This window comes from Neoarius graeffei, chromosome 19 (genome assembly GCF_027579695.1).
Source record: "Neoarius graeffei isolate fNeoGra1 chromosome 19, fNeoGra1.pri, whole genome shotgun sequence".
NCBI lineage: Eukaryota > Metazoa > Chordata > Actinopteri > Siluriformes > Ariidae > Neoarius > Neoarius graeffei.
The window spans coordinates 57460986-57485860 of NC_083587.1; the positions used below are offsets into that span (position 1 = coordinate 57460986).

General features: G+C 41.0%; 1 protein-coding gene across 7 annotated transcripts in view; it reads right to left on the reverse strand.

The window, feature by feature from the left end:
- Positions 1-7825: 7825 nt before the first annotated feature.
- The window catches only part of LOC132867992 (myelin-associated glycoprotein-like), a 64166-nt gene continuing 47116 nt past the window's right edge, over positions 7826-24875 (reverse strand). For all 7 annotated transcript variants that reach the window (XM_060900963.1, XM_060900962.1, XM_060900966.1 and 4 more), the window contains 4 exons: positions 22496-22762; positions 22307-22409; positions 16907-17051; positions 7826-8658 (listed from right to left, as the gene is read on the reverse strand). In XM_060900963.1, the coding sequence (XP_060756946.1) occupies positions 8614-8658; positions 16907-17051; positions 22307-22409; positions 22496-22762 (560 nt within the window). In that variant the 3' untranslated portion in view covers positions 7826-8613. The remainder of the gene's footprint in view (positions 8659-16906; positions 17052-22306; positions 22410-22495; positions 22763-24875) is intronic.

Sequence of the window (24875 nt, forward strand, 5' to 3'; positions counted from 1 at the left end):
TGGATGTGTCCTTCTTGGATGTGCTGCCCCCCCCAGCACACCACGGTGTAAAACAGGACACTGGCAACCACAGACTGATAGAACATCCACAGGAGTTTCCTGCAGATGTTAAAGGACTGCAGCCTCCTCAGGAAGTACAGCCTACTCTGTACCTTCCTGTACAGGTGGTTGGTGTTGCAAGTCCAGTCCAGCTTGCTGTCCAGCCACAGCCCAAGGTACTTGTACAAATCCACAGCCTCCACCTCGACTCCCTCGATCAGAACTGGTCGTGACCTTGGTCTGGACCTCCCAAAGTCAATGACCAGCTCCTTGGTCTTTGAGGTGTTGAGCTGCAGATGATTCCTATTGCACCAAACGGCAAAGTCCCTCACCAGGCTCCTATACTCCTCCTCTCTGTCATCCCTGATACACCCCACTATGGCTGTCATTGGCGAACTTCTGAATGTGACACATCTCTGAGTTGTAGCAGAAGTCTGTGGTGTACAGGGTGAAGAGAAGAGGAACCAGCACCGTGCCCTGGGGTGCTCCGGTGCTGCTAATCACAGTGTCAGACGTGATGTCCTTCAGCCTGACATACTGCGGCCTGTCGGTAAGGTAGCTGGAGATCCAGGTGACCAGGCAGGGGTCCACTCGCATCCTGTTCAGTTTGTCCTGAAGTATAAGGGGCTGGATGGTATTGAAGGCACTCGAGAAGTCCAAAAAGAGGATCCTCACTGTGCCATTTCCCTTATCCAGATGCAGGTGGGCTCGGTGTAGCAGGTAAAGGATAGCGTCTTCCACACCAACACCTGCCCGGTATGCAAACTGCAGGCATGTTGCACCTGGGGCCTGAGGAGGCTGAGGAAGAGCCGCTCCAATGTCTTCATCAGATGTGAAGTGAGTGCCACCAGTCGGAAGTCGTTCAGCTCTCTGGGCCGGTTCTTCTTAGGAACTGGAACGATGCATGATGTCTTCCAGAGGGTGGGCACTCTCCCCAGCTGCAGGCTGAGGTTGAAGATATGTTGGCGTGGTTCAGCAGCACAGTTCTTCAGTAGTCGGGGACACACCTTATCTGGGCCTGCTGATTTCCTGGAGTGAAACTTCCTCAGTTGACCTCTGACTTGGTCTGCAGTGATGCATGGAGGAGTCTGTGTTGAGGTAGGGGAGGAGGTGGCTGCTGCAATGGCTGGGGGGAGGTGTATTGAGGGAAGAAGGAGAGATGGCTGCAGTGAGGGGGAGGGTGGGGGGGGACCTGGACTGGTTGAACCGGTTGAAAAAGTCATTCAGCTTGTCCGTCCTCTCCACTGTCCCCCTTACAACTCTGGTCTTTGTGTTGTGGCCTGTGATGGTTTTCACACCTTCCCAGACCTCCCTCATGCTGTTCTCCTTCAGCTTCTGCTCCATCTTTCTCCTGTAGCTGTCCTTAGCTTCCCTTATGCAGCATTTCACCTCCTGCTGTGCTGCTTTCATCACCTCCCTGTCCCTGTCCTGAAGGCGGCCTTCTTCCTGTTGAGGACAGCTTTGACTTCCTGTGTTACCCATGGCTTGTTATTAGGGTAACACCGTACAGTCTTAGCGGGGGAGACCACGTCTGCACAGAAGTTGAGGTAATCCGTCAGACAGTGTATCAGCCCCTCTGTATCCTCACAGTGTGGGCTAAGCAGCACATCCCAGTCCATTGTGTCATAACAGTCTCTGAGGGCATCTTCCATTTCAGGGGACCACCTCCTGATGGAGCTAGTTGTTGCAGGATGCCTTTGGACGAGGGGGGTGTACTTCGACTGTAGACGAACCAGGTTATGGTCAGACTTCCCTAGTGGGGGGAAGGGTGTGACTCTGTATGCATCCCTCACATTATCTCATCTCATCTCATTATCTCTAGCTGCTTTATCCTGTTCTACAGGGTCGCAGGCAAGCTGGAGCCTATCCCAATTGTCCTGTTGTTCCTTGTTGGACAGTCCACAGCCTGGTAAAAAGCAGCCAAAGTAGAGTCCAAAGTAGCATGATTAAAGTCCCCAGAAATGATCATAAATGCCTCAGGGTGCTGTGTCTGCAGTCTTGCTGTGACAGAGTGAATCCTCTCACATGCAGCAGCTGCATCTGCCCTCGGAGGGATGCAAACACAGATGGTGATCACGTGACTGAACTCCCTTGGCAGATAATATGGCTGCAGGCTAATGGCTAGCAGCTCTAAGTCTGGGCAACATAAAACTGTCTTTACAGATATATGTCCCGGGTTACACCGGTGGTTGTTCACATAGATGATGAGTCTCCCACCTTTGCTTTTCCTGCATGCTTTAGTGTCTCTGTTGGCTCTCACAGCAGTGAATCCCTGCAGGTCCACATTAGCATCCGGTACAAGGTGGGCTAGCTATGTCTCTGTAAAGATAAACAAGCTGCTCTCCCGGTAAATCCACTGGTTGTTCAGTGCGGATAGCTCATCAACTTTGTTTGGCAGCAAGTTCACATTCCCCATAATAACAGAGGGAATGGATGGTTTGCAGCACCGCTGGTTGTCTGCTAGCTTAGCCTTTAGCTTAGCCCCAGCTTTGCAGCCCCTGGGTCTCCTCCTCAGTTCCGCTGGGATGGGATGTCGTATCCCGGCTTGTCCCATTGTTTTCAGGCCCAGCAACTCCTCTCTCGAATAAGCGAGAAAACTGGCTCCTGGTTGCATGTTAAAATTAAAAATATCCATGGGATATGAAGAAAAACACACTATGTCTTCGTAAAAAAAATAAATAAAAAAGAAAGGTTAAAAAAGCTAAAAACTACAGAGCTACTGGAGAGGCAGCTGTCTCCCACAATGCCAACTGTTTAATTAATTGTAGTGCTTGACAAAGGTTTGCCAAAGTAATCCAGAGCCCATGTGATTATATCAACTATAGATGAATGATGGTTCTTGATTCAGTGCTGTCTGAGGGATCAGAGATCACGAGTGTTCAGATTAGGCTTGAGCCCTTGCCCTTTATGCACCAAAATTCCTCCAGATTCCTTGAATTGTTGAATGATATTATGCACTGTAGAGGGTGAAATATCCAAATCCCTTCCTACCTTTCTTTGAGGAACATTTTTTAAACATTCCAATAATTTTCTCATGGATTTGTTGACAAACTGTAGCTCCTCAGCCTGTCATTGCTCCTCAAAGACGAGGCCTTTCCTGGAGACTGATTTTGTCCTAAATTATGATTACAATTACCTGTTGACATCATCTGTTTCAAATCACATCATTATTTGTTTTGTTTTACCTCATTAATAGCCATAAATGTCCCCATCACAACTATTTTTGGAATGTGTTGCAGGCCTGAAATGCAGGAATGGATGTATATTCATCTCATCTCATTATCTCTAGCCGCTTTATCCGTCTACAGGGTCACAGGCAAGCTGGAGCCTATCCCAGCTGACTACAGGCGAAAGGCGGGGTACACCCTGGACAAGTCGCCAGGTCATCACAGGGCTGACACATAGACACAGACAACCATTCACACTCACACCTACGGTCAATTTAGAGTCACCAGTTAACCTAACCTGCATGTCTTTGGACTGTGGGGGAAAACGGAGCACCCGGAGGAAACCCATGCGGACACGGGGCGAACATGCAAACTCCGCACAGAAAGGCCCTCGCCGGCCATGGGGCTCGAACCCGGACCTTCTTGCTGTGAGGCGACAGCGCTAACCACTACACCACCGTGCTGCCCCAATTTAGAAATCACCATTTTCTTTTTTTTAAATTTTCATTTTCCATGCCATCCCAACTTTTTCTGATTTGGGGTTGTAGATTTTTCAAAGTAGCCAGCATTTACCTTGATAACACTTTGCACACTATTGGCATTATCTTAACCAGCTTCATGAAGTAGTCACCTGGAATGCTTTTCAATTAACAGGTGTGCCTCTTCAAAAGTTAATTAGTGAACTTGTTTCTTGCCTTCTTAATGCACTTGAAATCATCAAACAGTAAATAGTAAATTATAAAAATACAAATAATAAAATAGCCCTTTTCCATACACCACTGTACTAATCCATACAGTATTATGTCAAGAACCACTCAACTAAGTAAAGAGAAACAACATCCATCATTACTTTAAGACATGAGGTGACTTAACTAATATAAATAAAGAAAAAAAACCCTTTGAATTAAAAGGTGTGTCCAAATTTTTTACTGGTACTGTAATTTATGATTAATTTATGGGTTTTACAGGAATGGCGTGAGTAAGATTCAAGATTCAAGATTTTTATTTGTCATATACACAATAACAGACACAGCAGTTTATTATTGGGTAATGAAATTCTTATTTGCAACTGCCCGACCAAACTACGCTTACCAAAATAAAAATAAATATATATATAAAATATGAAACATAAAATATAAAGTGCATATGGAATGCAAAATATAAAGGTAGAGTGAAAAATGCTAACATTTAAAAAAAGGGAGAGGCAAACAATGTGCAAACATTATAATGCTACTATCTCAATTATGCAAATTGCTATATTGATAATTCCTTCCTTTTAGTATTATGTGCTATGTTGTGTAGATTCATGATATAAAAAAAAAAAAACAGGTATGTCTGTTTCAGTTTCAGGGTATAACCCAAAAGTTCAAGGAAGTGAAAACTTAAAGTGCATATCACAGGTAAATTCAGGAGCAAGCTCAATGTAATTGTCCTATTTTATATTAAACTTTGGTCAAATATCTGTCACATTTTGCATTTTGTGCAATTTTTTTTTACCTTGCGCAATACCAGAAAAATTCAGTTGAAATCAAGCCATTTGAGGCGAATTGGTCCGCCTCTGAAAAAACTTGGCATTTGGATTTCCCGGCAAACATTGATTTTCGTGACATCGCGTGCGGGACGCCTCCCTCTGAATCCTACATCAGCGCTGGTTTGTTTATGAGAAAATGACCTGGTGGTTTTCTGCAAATTTCTTCAATGTTATCACGTAATTATTAAAATGGTTAGCAGATGTATCGTAGGAGGGTGTAGCAACACCGATCTTGATGGGATTAGTGCTCATCATTTTCCAAAAGACCGGACAATGAGAGAGAAATGGGAGCGCTTGGTCTACACAGGCTGTGCACTGAAACCGTGCAAAGCTCTCGCAGCCTGCTGGCGCCTCCGCAGGTAACGTCACGAATCTGGCACCAGACTCCCTTGGGATTTTTCCAGATGTGTTTTGTTATTTTATTTTTTTCCTCTGTAGACAGATGGCCTTGTGCAAAATTACCCTTCTGGATGAGTGTGTAAAGGGACATACTTTCATATAAAAAAAATGAAATTGGTCCAGGATATGCACTTTAAGGCTCTGTGAATGCTTTTCAAAAAGTATTGGAAGCTGAGACCAACAAACAGTCTTTCCTTGGGCACTCGGATGTTTTGCGCTTTTTCAGATATAAATACTTCAATACCAGGTGTTTAGTGTTTTGCATTGCTTGGGGATAGGTTTCTTGTTAACTAGGAAAGAGGGATGACCCCCAAGGACTGTTTGTTATTAGTTTTGTTCTTAGTTTGTTATTAGTTTTGTTTGTTGTTTATTAATTTTATTCGCACACTCACGTTCTCCATTTTTCTCTCCTGTTTCAAATTTGTATCCCACAATGCCTTGCGCAAATGGGGAAAGCCCACCACATGATGCATGACGTAGTATCTTGAATTGGACCATGGTGAAGCAGGAAAAAATAGCGGAGAATTTAGGGCCACATGGCTCTAAATTCATTAATTGTTCTATTTAAAAAACCTAATAAAATTGGAAGTCTGTGATTCGAATTCAGTAGCTTTCAGTCCACTAAACAAAAATAATTGGATGTCAGGGAAAATTCTTTTTATGACCTAAACTTGAAAAATCTGAAAGGCAGTCTACCTTTAATCTGTGCTGAATAGGTGTTGTTTATTCGAATCTTATTTGTCAATAATTTCCGAGTCAGAGAAGGCAAACTAAAGAAAACATACACAATTTTTGATGTGGCAAATACATTTTTATTTGATGAAACTAAATCTTTGTAACATCTTTGTAGGACTTTTAGCATAATTGTTTTTTTTCTTTTTAATGTAACTTACTAACTAGAACATACAGTTGATAAAGAATTACTGTAATCATTATTTCGCTTAACCTTTACAGTCATTATTAAACCAATGTTTCTGTTGCAAGCCGTTACAGGAGCAGTCATATTTGCATATGTTTTATAAAGGAGTCAGCATATAGTGCCTTCCATGATTAATGTCCTTGCAGCCCCCCCATAATGATTAGTAAAAGGGGGTAGGAAAAATCACCTTTTGGTGAAGTCGCTTCATCTCACACTGAAAAAATGAGAAAAATCCAACCTCTAATTGAAATTGATTCATTCAGAGAAATCCAAATCCCTTATCAAGAAATAAGTATTTTCAACAAAAATACTTGTGCCACTATTATTGGCACCCCTGTGTTTAATACTATGTACAATCTCCCTTTGCCAGCAAAACAGCACTAAGTCTCCTATAACATTTTATAAAGTTGGAGATACACAGCAGGGCATCTGAGCCCATTCCTCTTTACATAATCTCTCCAGAACATCCAGGGTCCTCGACCTTCTCCTGTGCTCTCTCCTCTTCAGCTCACCCCACAGGTTTTCACTGGGGTTCAGGTCAGGGTACTGAGATGGCCAGGGCAGAAGCTTGATTCTGTGCTCAGCAAAACATTTTTCTGTTGATTTGGACATATGCTTCAGATCATTGTCCTGCTGGAAGATCCAGTGACAACCCAGTTCTAGTTTCCTGGCAGAGGAGCCAGATTTAGATTTAAATGTTCTGGTATTTCATGGCGTCCATGATGCCGTATACCTTAACAAGGTTTCAGGATCTTTGGAGGAAAAACAGGCCAAAACAAACATCACAAAACTTCCAACATATTTTAGAGTTGGAATCAGGTTCTTTTCATTATAGCCTCCTTCTTTTTACACCAAACCCACCTTGAGTGTTTATTGCTAAAAAGCTCCATTTTTGTTACATCAGAACAGAGAACATGGTTCCAGTCAAAGTTGTCGTAGCATTTCGCAAACTTCAGGCGTTTACATTTATGGTTAACTGACAAAAAAAAGCTTTCTAACCCTTTTTACTAATCTTTACAAGGGGTGCTGATAATTGTGGAGGGCACTGTATATGGCTCTTATAAACAGGACTAAATAACACAATGTTGGCTTGTTTTTTAGGTTTAATATTCCTCTGACTTCCAAAGTCTCATAACAGACCATTATTTTGTATTTGATATAATTAGGATTGTAGTATTACAGAAATATAATAAACACTATTGAAAAAAATATTGCAGTAATAAAGCCTTAAACCTTAAATTATAATAATTTTTTAAAAATGATATACTTACATTAAAGGCAGCAATATGAAATGATAAAGATGAGTCTTTTCTTTTCTGTCACTGCTGTTGCTCCTAAATCAGTCCAAATTCCTCAAATAAATGCATTGTTACCCATATCCATTGACCTTCAGTAAAATTTTACTATTTCATTCATAAACTATTCCTCTTCATTCTTTCTGATCCTCATTTGTTGCTTTCCTGCTTGGTCTGACCTGCGTCTTGATAAGTCCTCCAAGGATATGATGCAGTATTTCCTTCTGGCTAAGTAATAAACACAAATAAATGAGGCTTGTAAACCTTGGGTGACTTTTTTACGACCAGGAAGGGCCATCTGTTTTTATTCGGGTATGCGTAGAGCAGCAACCCTTTATAACCCTCTCTAACCATGTGATGCCTGTTTATATAAGGGACATCTAAACCATTCCACCTGGATGAGTTTACACCAATCTGAGCATTCTTTCTTTGCTCATCTTTTTACAACAAAAATAACTTATTTCCTCAGCCGATATCCAAAGATCTTATAATGGTGTTTTAATTCAATTCAAATAACTCAGATAAGACATGGTTCAATACACTGTTGCTATGGGGATTTTTCCTCTCACCAAATTCATTTTCAGACAAGAAATCCATTCTTCATTAAAGCAATATTGTATTTCAGATTTTGTCTTATATACAAAAACAGATACTCAAAAGTACAAGTTTAATTCATTAAAAAAACCTGCTTATGTATTATTTATTAATATATTACATTACATTAATGGTATTTAGCAGACGCTCTTATCCAGAGTGACATACAACACACCCAGAGCAGCCTGGGGAGCATTTAGGGGTTAGGTGCTTTGCTCAAGGGCACTTCAGCCATTCCTGAAGATCCAGGGAATTGAACCGGCAATCTTTTAGTCCCAAAGCTGCTTCTCTAATCATTACATCATTACATTACAGGCATTTAGCAGACACTGTTATCCAGAGCGATGTACAACAGGACACTGACACACCTACAGTGGGTAGCCTGGGGAGCAGTTGGGGGTTAGGTGCCTTACCAAGGGCACTCCAGCCATTCCTACTGGTCTAAGGAATTGGACCGGCAACCTTTTGGTCCCAAAGCTGCTTCTTTAACCATTAGGCCAATATATTTTTTTTAAATTGCAGCAATACATATACATTAGACCATATATATATTTTCAGTTTGGACAGTGTGAAGGTAAATATATGTTCAGTTCAGAAATGTTAAAACTACAACTGCATTAGTGAAGAAAACATTCAATTCAACACCTCGCCAGCTTGATTCCTCATGATTCAGGAACTTGTATCATAATTTGCGTAGATACAGGACTCTGCTTCCTATTAAAGGGAGAAAGAACACATAAAAATCAAACAATAACAATCAGAAATTGATTTAAAAGTAATACAATTGTAAACAGGCGGTGGTGTAGTGGTTAGCACTGTCGCCTCACAGGTCCTGGGTTCGAGCCCAGTGGCCGGCGAAGGCCTTTCTGTGTAGAGTTTGCATGTTCTCCCCGTGTCCGCATGGGTTTCCTCCGGGTGCTCCGGTTTCCCCCACAGTCCAAAGACATGCAGGTTAGGTTAACTGGTGACTCTACGTTCACACTGCAGGCTGAAGTGACTCAAATCCGATTTTTTCGACCATATGTGACCTGTATCCAATCTTTTATTGACAATATGAACGACACAGATCTGATTTTTTCAAATCCGACCCAGGCCGTTTGGATATGTGGTCCTAATTCCGATTCCTATCCGATCTTTTCATATGCGACTTCAGTCTGAACTGCCAGGTCGCATTCATCCGACTTACACGTCATCAACAAGCCACAAACGTCACTATTCTGCGCTGAAGTAGGCGGCGGGTCTCTCAAAAAAAGTTCCTTTGAACGGCGGTTGCAGTCACTACCCCGCAGAACGCCTGAGCCAGAACCCTTGCCCTCTTCCTTCTCAACCTCCTCCTTAACATCAGGCTATTGTGCATGTTCTGGCTCCGTCGCAACAACAACTGCATCATTGCCAGGTACTCCATGCTGGCTACTGTCATACACAGGAAACTTTAGGTTACTTCCGTAAACACTGGCCATGCTCACTGCGTGTGACGTCGTCGTATCCTGCAATGCGCATGCGGAACACTTTTAGGTCGCTTTTCGTTCATACTGAGGATCACATACAAGTCGCATATATTTGTTAATGTGAACGACCTCACAAAAAAATCGGATTTCACAAAAAAATCGGAATTGAGCATTAAGCCTTGCAGTGTGAACGTAGTGTAAATTGACCGTAGGGGTGAATGTGAGTGTGAATGGTTGTCTGTGTCTATGTGTCAGCCCTGCGATGACCTGGTGACTTGTCCAGGGTGTACCCCGCCTTTTGCCCGTAGTCAGCTGGGATAGGCTCCAGCTTGCCTGCGACCCTGTAGGACAGGATAAAGCGGCTACAGATAATGGATGGATGGATAATTGTAAACATTCCTCACCAGGAAAAGACTTAGATGAGTTAGTTGAGGATATTCACAGGTTTGCATATTATTGTGCGATATAGATTTTTTTCCCCTACTTGCAATTTACCATTAAAAAAAAACGTGATAAACAATTTAATTGTCCAGCTGAAAACTTTTAGCTTAAAAAAAAGACAGGAAAAGGAGCTTTTCCACCATTTCATGTGCTGTGCAGTCTGCAGTTGTGAACTGCTTGCTGGCAGCGGCAATAACAAAACCTCAGCTGGAATGTGGAAATTAAGGTGATTCTATAGTAATACTCAAGCAAACAACAATCAATATAATTATTTTTAAATTTAATCACTTCTAATTATCATCAGCATTAATGTTATTTATACAGTAAACTGTGAGCTGTGTTACTTTGTTGTAGGCCTACAATCTTTTTAGCTCAAACTTTTCATCCTTTTCTTTCTCTTTTGCCATTTTTCATTATTTACAACTTAATTTTTTTGGTGGCATCCCATAATTTATAATCAGATGCTAACTATGTACTTGTCCAATGTTACCCAAGTCAAACATGCGTTAATAGATTTGATTTCATATTAATGAGCTCAAAACCTATTTGCTCCATTTAGCTTAAATGCCCTGCGAGCCCTGATAATATGGGGGAAAGGGGGCGGGGCTTCCAGGTGGTCTCAGTTAACATGGGCGAGGTCAAAACACAAATCTTAAATCATTCCTGATTTATACGTCGACTGGTGAATCTCTTATTTTATTAGGGTGAAAACGCTTGCTTTTCGGCATATTTTTGAGTGATAAGTCATGATAATTGTTGCATTTTCTCGTGCATTTTCCATATGTGCGCGTATGTTGTGGAACGATTTGTCACTGTCTGTAAGAAATATTCTATCCTTTGACACTTTTAAATGAAAACTTAAGCCATTCTGATTTTATGCATAAATTATTTTTCTTGGTGATAACCTAAAAATAATTTTTAAACTATCACTATTCAATTTGCCGTGTTATGAGTCTGATATGATTGTGTCAGGATTTTAACGTGATAATTATAATTATTCTATCCACATTCACTGGATTGATCGCAAATGATCGCTCTGGGGCGGCACGGTGGTGTAGTGGTTAGCGCTGTCGCCTCACAGCAAGAAGGTCCTGGGTTCGAGCCCCGGGGCCGGCGAGGGCCTTTCTGTGTGGAGTTTGCATGTTCTCCCCGTGTCCGCGTGGGTTTCCTCCGGGTGCTCCGGTTTCCCCCACAGTCCAAAGACATGCAGGTTAGGTTAACTGGTGACTCTAAATTGACCGTAGGTGTGAATGTGAGTGTGAATGGTTGTCTGTGTCTATGTGTCAGCCCTGTGATGACCTGGCGACTTGTCCAGGGTGTACCCCGCCTTTCGCCCGTAGTCAGCTGGGATAGGCTCCAGCTTGCCTGCGACCCTGTAGAAGGATAAAGCGGCTAGAGATAATGAGATGAGATGATCGCTCTGATTGGCTACTGTACTACTAGGATATCAGCTCAGTAGAGAAAAACAAATGGGTGGAGCATGTTGCTGAACCAATCAAGGATGAAATAAAAACTCTACTCGAAAACAAAACCCCAAAACATACAAAAAAAAGCAACAAAATATGGAATAAAAGTATTTGATGGTAAGAACATATCTTTTTTTATTTTTCAAGAATTATTATCACATTTTTCACAAATTGTGACTGTCATGTCACCAGTTTGTTTACATTCTAAGCGGAAATGATTTTGTTGGATGTTTTGTATAAAATTTTTATTTATCAAATTTGCAAAAAATAAAAATGCTCTGCTTCTCAAAATCCAGTGGATGTTGATAGAATAAAACAGTTATTCCACTCAATCTCATTGTACATGGATTATAGCCGACTTGATGTCTAGCCGCTATCAGCTCATTTACGACTCAATTTTGTAGAATAACTGTTAAATATTCTTCTGATATTGTACGAGCATTGGGATTTTATGTAATGTGCTTTAAATGTAGGGATGTCCCGATCTGATCACGTGATCGGAAATCGGGCCCGATCACGTGGTTTCAGACTCGATCGGAATCGGGCATTACCTCCCGATCAGGGATCGGATATATATCTATATAATATATTCTCATTTTTAACGCATCAATAGCTATGCGTTGGCACAGAGTGAGACCAGACCTCTTGTCTCAACACAGCAACATCAACTCGTGCGGCATGACATCACTTTGTAGCAGAGACGCTATTGGTTATTGGCTGCCTGTTGCCGGCAAAGTTGAACACGGAAGCAGTTCGAAACGGAAAGCAAAGCATGTCTGCGGTGTGGCAGTATTTCAAAGTTGATGACAACAACATTGCCATAGCAAACTGTGAAATATGTAAAGTTGGGATTTCAAGGGGTGGACAGGCATTTAATATGACAAACCTGATACGGCATCTGAAAAACAAACACCCGACACAATACAGCGAGTTTACACACGCAACGCAGCCAAAGACGACTCAGCTCACGCTGCAGGAGAGTTTAAAAAGGAAAGAAAAAATGCCCCGTGAAAGCGCAAAGGCACAGGAGACCATAGCCAAGATAGCACAGATGATTGCAATGAGTGACCTGCCGTTCGCCTTTGTAGAGAACCCTGGGTTTCTTATGCTTATGGAGCACGTAGAACCACGATTTGAAATGCCATCTCATCACTATTTCACCGAGAAAGCTCTGCCAGCCCTTCATAAGAAGATTTCTGACACACCACGTGTCCTGTTATCAGATGTACCCCATGTTTCATTCACCACAGACATCTGGAGTTCATCCATGGCTCCCATGGCTCTACTAAGCCTTACTGCACAGTGGATTGATTCAAGTTTTGTTTTGCGCTGTGCGACCCTACATGCCCAGGAATTTCGCGGATCGCACACTGCAGAACGCATCCAGCAAGCGATGGAAAATATGCTAATCAACTGGGGAATTGACAAGCAACGGGTCCACATAATTTTGCACGACAACGTGGCAAATATGAAGAAAGCTATGAGGGATCTGGGGGTGCCGAGTCTGGGCTGCGTAGCCCACTCCTGTCAACTCTGTGTGCATGAAGGCCTGCTGTCTCAGCGCAGCATGACCGAGACCCTGGCCAACGCAAGGAAGATAGTAGACCATTTTAAACACTCCCCGTTGGCCTACTCTCGACTAGAAGACATCTAGATGGAGCTTCATATGGATATTAAGCGCCTACAGAAAGATGTACCGGTGAGATTCATCTTGTCATTCTTGAATATATTTTTATTTTATTATTTATTTCCCATACACTTGATTTAGTAAGCCACATACATTACGTGCTCTGCACCTAATTTGCACAAAAAATAAAGTGAACCATGTTGTTTTATGTGCAGACACGATGGAACAGCAGCCTCTACATGCTGCAGAGCCTACTGGAACAAAAACACGCTCTTAGTGTGTTTGCAGCTGAGCGCACTCTACCAGCTACACTGTCAGCTCACCAGTGGGAGCTGATGAAGAAGACTGCTGATGTGCTATCCCCCTTTGAAGAGCTGACCAGGGATGTGAGCAGGGAGACTGCAACGGCAGCTGATGTGATCCCTGCCATAACAGGTAATTTGTATTTTAATTTATTAGTTTATACTGTAACATTTATTGATGTTTGAAAAAAAAAAAAGATCTCATGCATTCATTAAGTTCTCTCATTAGTCCTCAAACGTGTTCTGTCTCGGGAGGATGATGATGATGACCAGGGAATAAAAACAATGAAGAGGACTCTCCTGGAGGCAGTGGAGAAGCGCTTTGCTGATGTTGAAACTGAGCCACTCTACTACATCACCACTCTTCTAGATCCCAGATACAAAGATGGGCAAGTATAGTAAAATTAAAATGCACCTCTAAATGTTTATATAAAGTCAAGTCATCCCCAGACACCAGTACTAAGCCATTTTATTTTTTAAATTTCTTTTTAATTTAGTTTTGAGAAATTTAATTCTAAGGTTAGATCTTTTCATTTTTATATTATTTATTAATTGAGTACATGTGTAGGACGTTGCCTAACTGAAGAGCTGTGCTTTGTGGTGTCTCAGTCTTGTCTCATTATTTTGAATTGTTAATCTGTTTCTAGCTTTTTCACAAAGTCAGCCAACCTGTTGCTTGCAAAGGAACATCTTATCCAGGAGGTGACAAAGGCAGAGGAGAGGAGGACTGCCAGTGCAGTGGCAGAGGAAAACGAGGCCACAGCAGAGCCAGTGAGCAAGGCACCACATCATGAAGCATGTAGCAGCCTGGACATCGCCTTTGAGGAAATCTTACGAGAGAGGCAGTTACAGGGACGGTCTGTGAGTACCACATCAGCAGAAACTCAAGTGCAGACCTACCTCTCAGAAAAAAAAAAAAAAACACCCCTAAGAAAAGTGACCCACTTCAATATTGGAAAGAACATGCCATTCAGTTTCCATCTATGGCTGCTGTTGCAACCCAGTATCTCAGTGCCCCCTGCAGCTCTGTGGACAGTGAGAGACTTTTTAGTGCTGTTGCAAACGTGTTGGATGACAAAAGAAACAGGCTCAAACCTGAAAGGGTAGAAATGCTTGTTTTCATCAAGAAAAACGTTCCTTTCCTTAATTGAAATTACTGTATACCACTGCGTTCTTAAAAGCAAATTACCGGCACTGTGGCACTTTTATTTTTTTATTTGTTTACATTCCTGCCAGGTATTTTAAGGTTATGTTTTTAATTTGTTATTTATTGTTCAAACTACCTCACGTAAGTGCTCTGTTTTCTGTTGTTGGATGTTAAAATAAGGTGTTAAATAAAAAATGAGGAACATCCTGGATCCGTTTCTTTCCTCGTCTTTATTATTTTTTTATGGATTATAAGAAGTATCGGATCGGGACTCGGTATCGGCAGATACTCAAAATCAGATGATCGGTATCGGATCGGAGGGCAAAAAAACCTGATCGGGACATCCCTATTGAAATGTATGTGTGTGTGTGTGTGTGTATATATATATATATATATATATATATATATATATATATATATATATATATATATATATATATATATATATATATATATAACATTACTGGATATTGCAAATTGCAATATGTATTGCAAACAATAAATTGCAAAACAAATTCAATTCAAATTGCTAAAAAAATGAGTCATGGTTATTATCAGGCTGTGTAATATTTGTTTTTCTGAGCTGTAACTGCATTATTTAGACAGCAGAAGGCAGAATAACATACAATAACAGGAATGTGTGACTTCCCTGTGGGCAGAAGTAACAGCTCTCAGGCCATAAAAACACACAAAAAAACAGAACGAAAATGGGAAAGAGTTGTTGTGTGATTGATTGTACAAATAGATTTCACAAGAAATCACAGCTCTCTTTTTACAGACTGCTGAAAGATAAAAAAAGAGAAGAAAAATGGAAGTAGAAGAAATTTTCATAAAAGTTTATTCAGAAAAGAATTACTTGTTATTACCTCGCTTGCGATGGAGTAAGAGGGCAAGGTATTGTAATCAGTGCGGTTTGTTTGTCTGTCTGTTAACAATCTAGTGTCTAGACGGTTGCACTGATTGACTTCAAATTTTCAGGGTAGGTGGGCAATGGTCCATAGATTATCTGATTAATTCTTGGGGATAATCAGGTCAAGGTGAAGGTCAAGGTCACTGGAAAGGTCAACCTTTTGGTCAAAACAACATTTTCCATTATAACTCAAACGGTTGCCGATAGACAAATGTTTACTATTATGAGCATATAGGAACTCCCATATGGCCTTTCATTTGGCACCATGATCTTTGGCCTTGAGTGACCTTGAAATGTCAAACTCAAGGTCACGGATTTTCAGAGGGCTGTACTGTAACTTGAAAACAGTTGATGGTAGACAGATATTTATCATTATCAGCTTATAGGGAGTGTCATATGGGCTTTCGTTTGGCACCATGACCTTTGACCTTGAATGACTTTGAAATCTCAAACTCAAGGTCATGGATTTTCATCGGACTATAACCTGACAGCTGATGATTGAGAAATATCATTATCAACATATAGGTATAAAATAAGTGCTGCCGGACGAGGTTTGTTTTGCCTGGCAACACTTGTTACCTTTTTTATTTTTAATAAAAGGAATATTTTAGTTAATATGCTCTTATATTTTACTGTGGCGGGCGGCACGGTGGTGTAGTGGTTAGCGCTGTCACCTCACAGCAAGAAGGTCCAGGTTCAAGCCCCGTGGCCGGCAAGTTCTGTGCGGAGTTTGCATGTTCTCCCCGTGTCCGCGTGGGTTTCCTCCGGGTGCTCCGGTTTCCCCCACAGTCCAAAGACATGCAGGTTAGGTTAACTGGTGACTCTAAATTGACCGTAGGTGTGAATGTGAGCGTGAATGGTTGTCTGTGTCTATGTGCAGCCCTGTGATGACCTGGCGACTTGTCCAGGGTGTACCCCGCCTTTCGCCCGTAGTCAGCTGGGATAGGCTCCAGCTTGCCTGCGACCCTGTAGAACAGGATAAAGCGGCTAGAGATAATGAGATGAGATGAGATGAAAGACTAAGAAAATAAATGTTCCTTTTTTTGGTAATAGAATTCTCTTAATTTCATTTCTTTTTCCAAAAATATTATGAATCAATGCATGAAATGTGTGAATCGTTATATGCCAATGAGATTCAGATTTGGATTTCTAAATTGATCCTGTACTGTGATCAAATAGAATTCATGATCTGAATCTAAACTGCAATTGATATAAGAAAATTTGAACTTTGGAAGATGTCTCCAGTATCAGGACTTTGTAACAGTCAGAATTAAAGCTGTTCCTGAAACAAAAAAAAAAAAAAGAGAGAGGCTGGTGAAGGAATGATTGTTTATAGCTGCTATAATGTAAATAACAATGGGACCTAATTTGATTTGTGGAGATTCCTTGATATTAGATGTCACTTTAAACAAATAAAAAGTGGGTTTTTTAAAAATAAATAAAAACGGGCTGTTGGTCAATTCCTGTGGTATAAGAGGAATAAAACGCTTGTTATTGAAAAGACATATATTTAGAGTCAGTGGCGTAACAATGAGCTGATGGGACAAATCTGCTGTGTTAAAGTATTGCATAGTGTACATACAAAAGAAAAATGTTTGCTAAGAATGTGTGTTGACGTTACCTGATCTTCATACTGGTAAGCCGGTTGACCCTGGACTGTGTTAACATACAGGTCTTCATCTGAATTGAGACAGTACTCATGGCACTTTTTACCAGGGGTCATGTGCTGGGCAGTGTTGAGGTTTTCATGTGGCTCTGCATGGCTTCTAAATACACAAAGTCATGCTCGTTAGAGGCATATACAGTATATTATGAAAGAGTATCCTATGGCATGAGCTACTTCAGGTAAAATCATGTGCTCTGATTGGTTCCTTGGCAGGTAGTATTTTCCTGTAATGCCTGTGGGCAATTATGGACTTTCTTTCCAAGGCACTGGCTTTCAATGTTCCAAAAAAACAAAAACAAAATGACAAAAAAATATGAATTGGAAATCAAAAACAGATGAAACACAAAAGACAAACAAGAGTCAGCGAGTTATTCAAGAAATGAGCAAGGAGAAGCATTCAGAAACCTCTAACCACAAACAGAAATTCAGTTTTGAAACTGCAAGCCATTTATTCTGCATGCGTGACTCAACTACAGTATGTTACAAATATGATGTGACTGAAAGCAGCGTCACGCCTCATTATAATAATGAGTGTGTATTTTAATCTTAGAAATAAAAAAGTCATACAGCTCCTGGGAAAAATATGGAATCACTACTCTTGGAGGATGTTCATTCAGCTGCTTTACTTTGTAGCAAAAAAATATAAATAAATAAATAAATAAATAAATAAATCACAGATATAACACAAAATTATTTTATTATATATTTGTAAAATATATCTAAAAAAATTAAATGAAGTTGTTGTAATTAATGACACTTTTTTTTAAGTCAAGTAGAGGAAGAAAATTATGGAATCATTCAATGATGAGGAAAAAATTATGGAATCACCCTATAACTTGCATTTCTAAAACAAATACCCACACAAACCTAAATATGCAAATGAGTCTGCAGTTAAAAGATAGTGCTTGTAGACCTTAAGCTGTTGCGCTTGGCTGATTAACAGGAGACATGGCCCCGACAAGAGAGCTGTCAGTTGAAACAATGGAAAGGATTATAATAAAACTCCTTAAAGGTGGTCATTCAACACAGTGTGTGGCAAAAGATGTTGGTTGTTCCCAGTCAGCTGTGTCTAAAATTTGGAGCAAGTACAAACAAAATGGAAAGAAGAAGAAGCCTTTATTTTTGTCACATGTACACTCAAGCACAGCAAAATTCCTCCTCTGCATTAACCTATCTGAAACAGTGAATGCACACACATACCCAGAGCAGTGGGCAGCTATACTACAGCACCCAGAAAGCAAGTGAGGGTTAGGTGCCATGCTCAAGGGCACTTCAGCCATTCCTGCTGGTCTAGGGAATCAAACCAGTGACCTTTTAGTCCCAAAACTGCTTCTCTAACCTGTAGGCCATGGCTTCCCCCAAGGGAAGGTTGTAAAAGGAAAACATAGAGGTAGACCAAGGAAGACATCAAAGCGTCAGGACAGGAAACTCAAAGCAATATGCCTTGAAAATAGAAAATGCACGATAAAAGAAATGAAAAACAAACGGGCAGAAACAGGAGTCAATGTTTGTGACCGAACTGTATTGCCACAGAATGTTGGCAATGCTGAGCAAAACTGACTTTTGTAGAGCGGGTACATGAGGCTTAATGCCCATTTTATCAAGATTGGCATTCAAGTTCTTTGGTACAGAGCCCAATGCACCTATCACTATAGGGACTACTGTAGTCTCCATATCCCATATCCTGGCAGTGCCTAGCCTCAGATCAGCATAGTTGTCAAGTTTCTCAATCTCCTTCTTAGTCCTTCTGTGCCAGCATTTAGCAGGTGCTCACAATGTGTGCTATGCTCTCAACCTTTTTGCCACATAACCTACACTTATCAGATTCAACTTGAAGGTAGATATTCATTCTGACAGAGTTTGTATTCAGTGCCTGGTCTTGGGCAGCAACCAACAGACTTTCAGTTTCATGCTTCAAGTCACCCTTCACAAGCCAATCCCATGAGCTCTCTATCTTTAACATCTTGGTGTCTCGATCAAACTGCCCATGTAATGACATAGCCTCCTTTAAAGCAACCTTCTCTTTCACTATCCTTTCCTTATACTCATCGTTTTCCCTCAATGTTTTCCTTCACCTGATTGTTTACGACTACTACAGTATATACAGTTGTGGTCAGAAGTTTACATACAGTGACATGAATGTCATCTTGGATATGACTGTCATGGCAATATTTGGGCTTTCAGTAATTTGTCTGAACTGTTCTTTTTCTGTGGCAGAATGTACAGCATACATCTTTAATTAAAAAAAAACTAGAATTTGGTGCACAAGTTTTAATTTTCTTTGGGTTTTCTGAAATCAAACCAGGGTCAAAATTATACATACAGAGTCAAAAAATTTACATACATCACAACTAATATTTGGGTAAAATGTCTCTTCGCCAGATTCACCTTGACCAAACATTTTTGTTTACCATGAACAAGCTTCTGGTAGAATTCTGGTTGGATATTTCATGACTCTTCATGAATAGAGTTCAATTAATTTTTTTTTTCTTGGCATGGACTTGACTTATAAGCACGGCCTATATATTTTCAATAGGGTTGAAGTCAGGATTTGTTTTAAGCTTAATGTTAGCCTGCTTTATCCTCCACAACCAGCTCTGATGTGTGTTTGGGTTCACTGTCCTGTTGTCACTCCCAAGTCCCAAGTCATGTTCAAGTTTCTGATGGTTTATGCTGAAGAATTCTGAGGTAGTCCTCCTTCTTCATTATTCCATCCACTTTGTGCAATGAACCAGTTCCACTGGCAGCAAAACGGCCCCAGAGCATGATGATCCTACCACCACCACCACCACCAGCTGGTACAGTGTCCCTCTGTACATGGTGGTCATTGTGGCCAAACAACTTAATCTTTGTCTCATCTGACTATGCAGCTATCCTCCAGAATGCCTTTTCTTTGTCCATGTGGTCAGCTTCAAACTTTAGTTAAGCTTGAAGGTGTTGATTTTGGAGCAGGGGGTTATTTCTTGGACAGCAGCCTCTTAGTCCATGGTGATCTGAACTGTAGACAGTGATCCATCAGCTTCCAGTTCATGGCAGGGCTGTGCCATGGTGGTTCCCAGGTTGTTCCTGACCATCCAAACCAATTTCCTTTCAGCTGAGGGTGACAGTTTGGGTTTTCTTGAAGCAAAGTGGCTTGGCAAAGTGACTACACCTCACAATAACACAATGACAACTGTTTGAACTGATCTTGGAATTTGCAGTTGTTTAGAAATGGCTCTAAGAGACATTCCAGAATTGTGTATATCTGCAATCCTCTTTCTCAGATCTGCACTGAGCTCCTTGGACTTTCCCATTATATCGTGTGTTGGGTAATCTAATGACTGCTGTAAACAAACCCTTTTTATGAAGGCACAGAGAAGCTACCAGCTGTAGTCAATCATGATCACTAACAGGAAGTTAAGAGACCTCGGCCTTGGCAAGATAAGAGACATTTTGGAAGTTTCAGCACCTCTGAATTAATAATCTAAGTGAGTGTATGTAAATTTTTGACCCAATATGTATAATTTTGATCCTGTGTTGATTTCAGAAAACCCAAAGAAAATGAAAACTTGTGCACCAAATTCTAGTGTTTTTTTAATTAAAGATGTATGCTGTACAATCATTCTGCCACAGAAAAAAGAACAATTCAAAGAAATTACTGAAAGCCCAAATACTGTCCTGACATTCATATCCAAGATGACATTCATGTCACTGTATGTAAACTTGTGACCACAACTGTACTTCAGCAGATCCTCTTTGCTGCTAGCCAGATACAGGTCTAAGGATCTACGCTCACTGGCTACACACTCCTCAACTCCAATTAGACCATGACTTCCACATTTCTGTGGCATGTACAGATGCAGCACATTAGCTCATTGGTGGAGAGCTCCATACTGTTCCATCATTTTCCTGGTGTTTCTGTCCATTTCATCAAACTCCTTCTTAATCCACCTTACCACTGCTACACTGTACCTAACAACTGCAACTATCCACAAGTTGGTCACCATGACCAAGTTTTTACCATTCAGTTTAGCTTTCAGGAGCATTTTCAGTCTACTCGTGTATGACTCCTTTACATTTTTCTTCATTTCTTCGTCAAGAATAGAGTCGAGTTCAAGAATTCCTAGGTACTTGTATCTGTCCTCGTCCGGATCGGCAATGGACTCTCCTGCTGGTAGGTTAATCTCACGATTCTCCTTTTGCACACCTCTTTGCATGGTAAGCACAGCACATTTTGTAATGCCAAATTCCATTCCGATGCCTTTACAACAAAGACAGATGGTCTGAACCAGAGAATCAATCTCTGCCTCATTCTTAGCAAACAGCTTGAGGTCGTCCATGAACAGAAGGTGGTTAAGAGAAGGTCCTGCTTTCTCCAGGTGATATCCTATTTCTGTCACTTGTAATACAAATGTTAATGGTATTAAGGTGATAACAAATAAAAACGGTGACATCGTGGTGTAGTGGTTAGCACTGTCACCTCATAGCAAGAAGGTTCTGGGTTTGAGCCCAGTGGCTGATGAGGGCCTTTCTGTGTGGAGTTTGCATGTTGTCTGCATGGGTTTCCTTTGGGTGCTCCAGTTTCCCCCAAAGACATGCAGGTTAGGCTAATTGGTGGCTCTAAATTGACTGTAGGTGTGAATGGTTGTTTGTCTCTATGTGTCAGTCCTGTGATGACCTGGTGACTTGTCCAGGGTGTACCCTGCCTCTTGCCCATAGTCAGCTGGGATAGGCTCCAGGATAAGTGGTTATGGATAATATTTAACTTTTTTTTTCCAGATCCATGAATTATCAACTTTTTGGGAAATTCCTCTAAAATATTCTTCTGAATGTAGGATGGAAATGAATTTGTACCATTTCATAAATGCAGATTAAGGTTCTGAATATATAAAAATAAAAAGGTTTTACAAATACAATATAATTTACTGCGGTTCCACTCTCATGCAGTTTACAAAGGAAATTGATATCGTGTATATGATAATGACATAAATTGACACTTACCAGGAAATGAGTTTTTCAGGGCTATATGATGTAATATGATGTAATTGTAAAGTGGGTGGAGCTTAAAGCCTTAAAAGGTGCTATGTATTAAGTAAACATGGTGGATCACGAGAGGATAAAAAGAGTTTTAATGGTTTATTTGTAATAATATAGCATAAGTTGTGTTATAGATTGAAAAATCTGTAAAATGATTGATGTGACCAAAATTCGTGCTTTATATTGCTTTAAGAGAGAATTAATGTTTTCAGCTCCACTTTGTTATTTCGTAAAATATTTGATTTGGACTGTGTATTTTCGTCACTACAAAAATATACATATTTTTGCTTTATTGTAACTTCAGGGAATTTTTTTATTTTTAAACATGCAAAGCTTTACCTCTTTTTCCAAATCTTGATTGCTATCACAACAAGTCCTAAAACAATGGACACCACGGCCACCACGGCTACCCCAGCCACCAGCCCTGGAGATGAAGCATTCCCTTGAAGCAGAGGAAAAAAAATCATTAACAAAGACATCAAACTCTTGTTTGTGTTTGCTTTCAAACCACACCAACCTGAACAGTACCTTCAGAATGGACATGTATCTGTTTGATTTCAGTGGCCACATCGTTTGTTGCTGTGCAGATGACATTGTGGCTCTTTGGTCCAGTCAACTCTGACACCATCATGCTTCCATTGCGCTGTGTTGAGGTGTTGTAGGATGGAAAAAGTGCACTGCTGCCATCTACGGTCCAAGAGATGACAGCATTTGGGTTGGCATCTGCTTGACACACACACCGTAGTGTTCCATCTGTTATGGAGCAAAATGAGCTCGGCAGGATGGATGGAGAGTCTGAGATGCAGGGTGGGAGATAAAAAATACAAAATACATGAGTTGGCAAATTAAAGGCTTGAATGTTACAAGAACGTGTTAAATTAATAAGTAAAAAGGAAAGAAATGCAAACATGTAGTGTTGTAGGACATGAGACCAGTCTCAAGACCAATTTTTGAAGGTCTCGGTCTTGTCTCAAAATAACATAACTCCTTACTAATTTGAAATTTGTCTTCCTGTTAATGGCTGTCACCCCTCCCCACCCTCTTCACACCCACTGGTCTGGTCCTGGTCTTGCCTCAGTCTCGCCCTGCCTTGGTCTTAGTCTTGACTCGGTCTTGCCCTGCACACACTGATCATGGTTTTGGTCTTGGTCTTGACTTGATCTCAACCCCTCAAAGTCTTGGTCTTGACTCAGTCTTTTCCTGCACACACTGGCCATGGTTTTGGTCTTGGTCTTGACTTGATCTCAACCCCTCAAAGTCTTGGTCTTGACTTAGTCTCATTCTGCCTTGGTCTTGATCTCGGTCTTGACTTGATCTCCTCAAAGTCTTGGTCTTGACTCGGTGGGGTGGCACGATGTCATAGTGGTTAGCACTGTCACAGCAAGAAGTTTCTGGGTTTGAGCCCAGCAGCCGGCGGGGGCCTTTCTGTGTGGAATTTGCATGTTCTCCCTGTGTCTGCATGGGTTTCCTCCAGGTGCTCCGGTTTTCCCCACAATTCAAGCATGCGGTTAGGTTAACAAGGGGCAGCCATGGCCTGAGCTTGGGCTGAAGTGCTCTTGAGCGAGGCATCTAACCCCAACTGCTCCCCGGGCACTGTAGCAGAGATGCCCACTGCTCTGTCTGTGTGTGTGCGTGTGTGTGTGCTCATTGCTCACTTGTGTGTGCATATGTGTTTTGGGGTAAATGCAGAGGAGGAATTTCACTGTCTGTCACAAATTTATTATTTATTTTTATATATAATTATATTTTTTGTATTTTTATCCATGTATTCACATGTTTACTATTTATTGAATGCACTCGTTTCGGTGGGGTTAGTTGCCTGTGGACCATTGGGGGTGGGTCCGGGGCATCATGGATACATGGGTAGAGGTCTGCGCGGGTCGGATTTTTCAGTCCCGCTCCCGCCCCCGCCCGTGCCCGCATTGTGCAGTCCCACTCCCGCCCACGCCCACAAAAAAATTATGATTTTCAGTCCCGCTCCCGCTCGCGCCCACAAAAAAATTATGATTTTCAGTCCCGCTCCCGCCCGCAAATCCCGCATGATGCAGACGTTCGCGTTATTTCTCAGGAAAGTTCTTGTCTTGACACAGCGTGATGGTGCCCCGCCCCCTACTTTGAGTGGATTTGAGCATAAATATCTACAGCTCACGTTTGTTATTGTTTACCTTGTTTCTGAATTCAGCATGTAGTATCTCTAATAATAATAATTAGTGCCGTCAAATGATTAAAATGTTTAATCGCAAATCGTACATTTTTATCACATGAGAAACCATTGTAATTCTCTGAGCAGTATAAAAAAGTGAATGGGCTTGCTTTGTACTAATGTTTTTTTTTTTTTATTGCAAAGCAGAGCTAGTAAAATAAGTGAATTGATTTACTGCTTGAGTTAGTCTACAACTTTAATCAGAGAGACATGTTACACAGTGCCGGTAGGCTTGACTCAATGCTATCCCAGAAATCCTTCCTGTAATATGCAAATTTGGCCGCCTCTGATTGGACAGCCAAATTTGCATATTACAGGAAGGATTTCTGGGATAGCATTGAGTCAAGCCTACCGGCACTGTGTAACATGTCTCTCTGATTAAAGTTGTAGACTAACGCAACAAGTAAATCAGTTCACTCATGGTTCTCTTGCTAGCTGGGTGTGAACTGTGAGTCATTAGAGTGATCAAAGAATTTCCCGTTAGAATGATCAATGGCAAGTTTAAGATGCCATTTCTCACTTAATCTGCAATCTGACTTTCTCTGCAAATTTAGGCATCTTAAAATGTTTTTATTAATGCCAAATAAAATATCCAGCACGAATTATATATGATAGACATAAATTAATAATTTATAAATTTTATTTCAAGCACGTTTTTAGTTAGCGGGACTGCAGCTTATCACCGCTCCCACCCGATCTTAAAAT